General features: G+C 46.4%; 1 protein-coding gene across 2 annotated transcripts; it reads left to right on the top strand.

Annotated features, from left to right (window-relative positions):
• The first annotated feature begins 357 nt into the window (after positions 1–357).
• Positions 358–2,471, top strand: LOC146518921 (uncharacterized). 2 transcript variants are annotated; one of them, XM_085159123.1, is made up of 2 exons: positions 358–2,105; positions 2,203–2,471. In XM_085159123.1, exon 1 carries the CDS (start codon positions 379–381, stop codon positions 1,789–1,791), a length of 1,413 nt encoding a protein of 470 aa, XP_085015249.1. In that variant the 5' UTR covers positions 358–378; the 3' UTR covers positions 1,792–2,105; positions 2,203–2,471. The 2 variants fall into 2 exon arrangements, with proteins under 2 accessions (XP_085015249.1, XP_085015248.1); XM_085159122.1 differs by having other exon boundaries at positions 2,200–2,471.
• The last annotated feature ends 1,942 nt before the right edge of the window (positions 2,472–4,413 follow it).

Genomic DNA, 4,413 nt, shown 5'->3' with positions numbered 1-4,413 from the left:
CTCTAATCGCCTGAGCCAAGGTGTGGAACTGGGTGTGGGTCCCAATCAGCCAGAGTTTCGGGTGATTTCATTGTGAAACCTGGCCCCACCTTATCATGCGAATTCCTGAGGTCAGATGGCCCAGGGTGTGAGTGGGCGTTAAGGCGTCTGGGAAGGGATCTCAAAACTGGATTATAGATGGCAGAGAGTTGGTGTCGTAAACCACCGCCTCTGTTCAAAGATGGTCGCTCACAGTGGACATAGATGGCCACCATTTGACCTTAGAACTGAAGAAGCCTCTCGGATGAGAGGTGAAACGTCTTCAAGTAACTTAAAGAAGTCCAGACGCTTTTCTTTGCAAGCTCCTTTGACTTAAGACAGAGATGTTTTTGGGTTGGTATGTATGAAGAAGTGGACCAGTGGATTAAGAAATGCTACAGATGTGTGCTTACTAAGTTGCCACAGCCCAAGATTCATGCCCCTGTCAAGCCCTTTCTGGCCACTAGACCTCTTGAAGTGGTTGCAGTAGATTTTAGCGTGTTGGAGCCAGCCTCAGATGGACGGGAAAATGTGTTGGTGGTTACAGATGTTTTCACCAAGTTCACACAAGCTTTCCCCACGCGCGACCAGAAAGCTGATACAACTGCTAAGATTTTGCTCAGAGAGTGGTTCATGAGGTATGGTGTACCAGAGAGGTTACATTCTGATCAGGGCAGAAATTTTGAAAGTGATGTGATTCAGGAACTGTGCAAGTTATATGGGGTTAAAAAAAGCCGTACTACACCACATCATCCCCAAGGTAATGCACAATGTGAACGTTTCAATAGGACACTTCATGACCTATTGCGTACCCTCCCACCAGACAAGAAACGCCGTTGGCCTGAGTATTTGCCAGAGTTGGTCTATGCATACAATGTGACTCCCCATGCCACCACAGGTCACTCGCCTTATTACCTCATGTTTGGAGTGCACCCCCACCTTCCTGTAGATGCTTTACTAGGGCAGGAGCAGGTGCTTGATAAGAGACATGACTGGCTGGTTGTGCATCAGCAGCGCTTAAATGAAGCACATAACAGAGCAAGGCAGTACACGGAGCAGAAAGCAGCAGAAAGGCTTGAGCTGGACAGAACCCGGGTCTATTGCCCCCCTGTTGAAGTAGGTCAGTTAGTTTATCTGCGACACTGGCCCCAAGGCAGGAACAAAATTCAAGACGCCTGGAGCCCTGTAGTTTATAGGGTTGTCGAAGTCCAGGGCAGCACACATGCGGTGGAGCCTGTGGAGGGTGGGCCAGTAAAACGGGTTCACAGAGCTAACCTTAGACCTTGTATTGGCCCAATTCCTGCACCCAGGAAAAAGAAAAATAATGAATCCCTTGTGGTAGTGGGTCCTATGCCAGAAGAGAAAACAGGCTGTTCAGATTCAGATCCTGAGTATGTGTTGTTCGGAGAAACCTCATACCCAATTGCAGAGCAGGGGTCTGATGAAGACAGGGAAGCAGTTCAAAGCAGTGGCGTTTCAGAGTCTGTAAACACTGATGATGCTCGTGTTACTGCACCGTCTGCCTCTGAGCAGGTGTCCACACCAGAGACAGTTGCTACTGAAACCAACAGGGATATTGGGGTCATTACACCAACACCAATGCCCCGTCGGAGTAAAAGAGCTAATGCTGGAGTGCATTCAAACCCTTACCATGTCCCTGTATCAGCATGTCATGCCATCACCTTGAGCCCTGAGGTACTGTCTCAGTTGTTGACTAATATGGGTACTGCCCTCTTTAAAGAAGCAGTGCATGAGTTGAAATATACCAATTGAGTCACCGGGGACGTTGACTCTTAAGCAGGGGAGAATGTAGCCAGGTGGAAGTTCGATCTTATGGGACATGCCACTGGATGGCGCTGTTTCTTTTGGGGTACCCCTGAGAGCGCAAGGGATCATGGGGATCTACAGAGGCATTCACGGGAGTGCTAGCTTGCGGTTTTATGTGGGTGTGCAATGCCTTTTTTTCGCTGCGTGATCTGTTTTGAATGCAAAGTGTGCAACAGTTAAGGCACCAGGAGTTGCTGCAACCAACGTCGCCGTTCATCTCAGAGGGATCTATATTCCGTTTTCTGCTGAATTAATGCACTGTATGTATTTGAGTTCACACTTGTATTATACTATCTCTGTGGGTAAGAGGGAAATGTACCTTGTTAACTGTTTAATCTTGGCTCTGTATCTTAGCAGGAGAAGCCACTACAGTTATTTTTGCACTGCTAAGTTTGTTTTATTTATGTATGGGTTTATATCAGACACCAAATGACGCTAGACGTCCTTGAGTTCCAGATGCTGATAAAGTTGGGGAATAACCTGCAGTAGCAGTGGGTTACCAGTGCACAAAGCTGTTACTGGATAAGAACTGTCTGTAACAATTTTATTTCTTTATTTTTACAACCTTTTTTATTTTCTTCTGAGCGCTTACTTTATCATTCAGATTAAAAGAACCCCAAAGATAATCTGTGTTCTGGGCTGGTTAATTTAGCCAGGCTACATATAGATAAGGCTGCATGTCTCTTGGATTGGAAACAAAATATTCATAGAAGTTTTAGTAGTGTTCCCTGCTTAACCCAGTTTACCCAGTTAACAACATTCTCAACCCAGTAACAATGTTGTTACATTCTTACTGTCATGGTCCGGGTGTGCGGCTGTAAAATTCCACTGGATGTCTGAGCTTCCCTGGTATCTGCCCATTGACAGGGCCAACAGCCTCCCTCCCTGGAGCTGATTGAGGCAATTAGGCTGAAGATTTAAGCTCCTCGCTGACACTGCTTCCTCGCCAGTTTGTCAACGATCCTCTGTTGGTAACCAGGTCTCACGCTTCATGCTAGTAATTCTCAACTGCTTTACTTACCTTGTGATTTTGTTCTCTAGTTGCTCCCAGATACTCCATGGCACTGAACTACTCATCTAGTAAATCTGGTTCACCTGCCTGCTCTTCGGAAATATCTCCTTGCCTCACCTGCCTGCCCTCACACCACCACAGAACCTTCAACGCTCAGGACAGCCGACACACACCACCAAACTCACCCGGACTGCTCCACCTCTCCTTCAACGCTTCCATCTCCCACCTGCATAGTAAGACAAAGAGATTCATAGCATCCATGGGGCAGATGCTATGGGGCGATCGTAGCTCGAGAGTTGGCAGTTCGTCTTGTAATCAGAAGGTTGCCGGTTCAAGCCCCGGCTCGGACAGTCTCGGTCGTTGTGTCCTTGGGCAAGACACTTCACCTGTTGCCTTCTGGTGGTGGTCAGAGGGCCCGGTGGCGCCAGTGTCCGGCAGCCTCGCCTCTGTCAGTGCGCCCCAGGGCAGCTGTGGCTACAATGTAGCTTGCCATCACCAGTGTGTGAATGACTGAATGTACTGTAAAGCGCTTTGGGGTCCTTAGGGACTAGTAAAGCGCTATACAAATACAGACCATTTACCATCCACTCTCTCCAAGACACCTCACTGGCTACCATTTTAACACCGCTCTCCTCTCTTCCTAATTACCTAATTACCAGCCCAGCTCCGATTGCTTCCTTGGACCTGTCACTCTGCTTTTTCTCCTCCCTCCAAGCCAAGTCCCCACGTCCCGTTTACCAAGCTTTAAGTCGAGTGCTATTGTAAATATATCCCTGTGCTGGTTAATAAAACCTTTCCTTAGCCTGTGCTTTGGGTCCTCTGTACTTGGGTTTGGTTTGGGTACTGAGTCTCCGGCTGTTTTGTGATGCTTGCCATGTAGCAATACTGTTACATTTATTTACAAGTAAAATAATCAATTTAAATAAGTAAATAATTACTTACAAGTAGGGTTAACAGATTTTTAATTATGTCAACCGGTAACAGTTGCCCAAATAAGAAAATAAAATCTGCAGAAAAGATGTTAATAGCCACTGTTGTCAGAATGAGTCAGATCAGGGGGTTTTTGTTTGGGGTTTTTTACGTGCTTTTTGGTGCCAAAGACTTACTTTTTGTTGCTAAACCCCTGACACCGCTTCACTACTGCAAACAAGAAATTCTATGCAAAACATACTACAGTTATTCACTTGATATAATTAACGCAGGCAGCTTGAGTTAAAATCTTGATTGCAATTTCACATAAAATTACATGTAGCCAGGTGGAAGTTCTATATTATGGGACATGCCACTGGATGGCGCTGTTTCTTTTGGGGTACCCCTGAGAGCTCAAGGGATCATGGGGATCTACAGAGACATTCACGGGAGTGCTAGCTTGCATTGGTTTTATGTGGGTGTGCAATGCCTTTTTTCGCTGCGTGATCTGTTTTGAATGCAAAGTGTGCAACAGTTAAGGCACCAGGAGTTGCTGCAACCAACTTCGCCGTTTATCTCAGAGGGATCTATATTCCGTTTTCTGGTGAATTAATGCACTGTATGTATTAGTGATGGGATTTCCGGCT

This window comes from Neolamprologus multifasciatus, chromosome 5 (genome assembly GCF_963576455.1).
Source record: "Neolamprologus multifasciatus chromosome 5, fNeoMul1.2, whole genome shotgun sequence".
In the NCBI taxonomy this organism is placed as follows: Eukaryota; Metazoa; Chordata; class Actinopteri; order Cichliformes; family Cichlidae; genus Neolamprologus; species Neolamprologus multifasciatus.
Note: the sequence above shows the minus strand (reverse complement) of the source record. Positions and strands in the feature narration are given on the sequence as shown.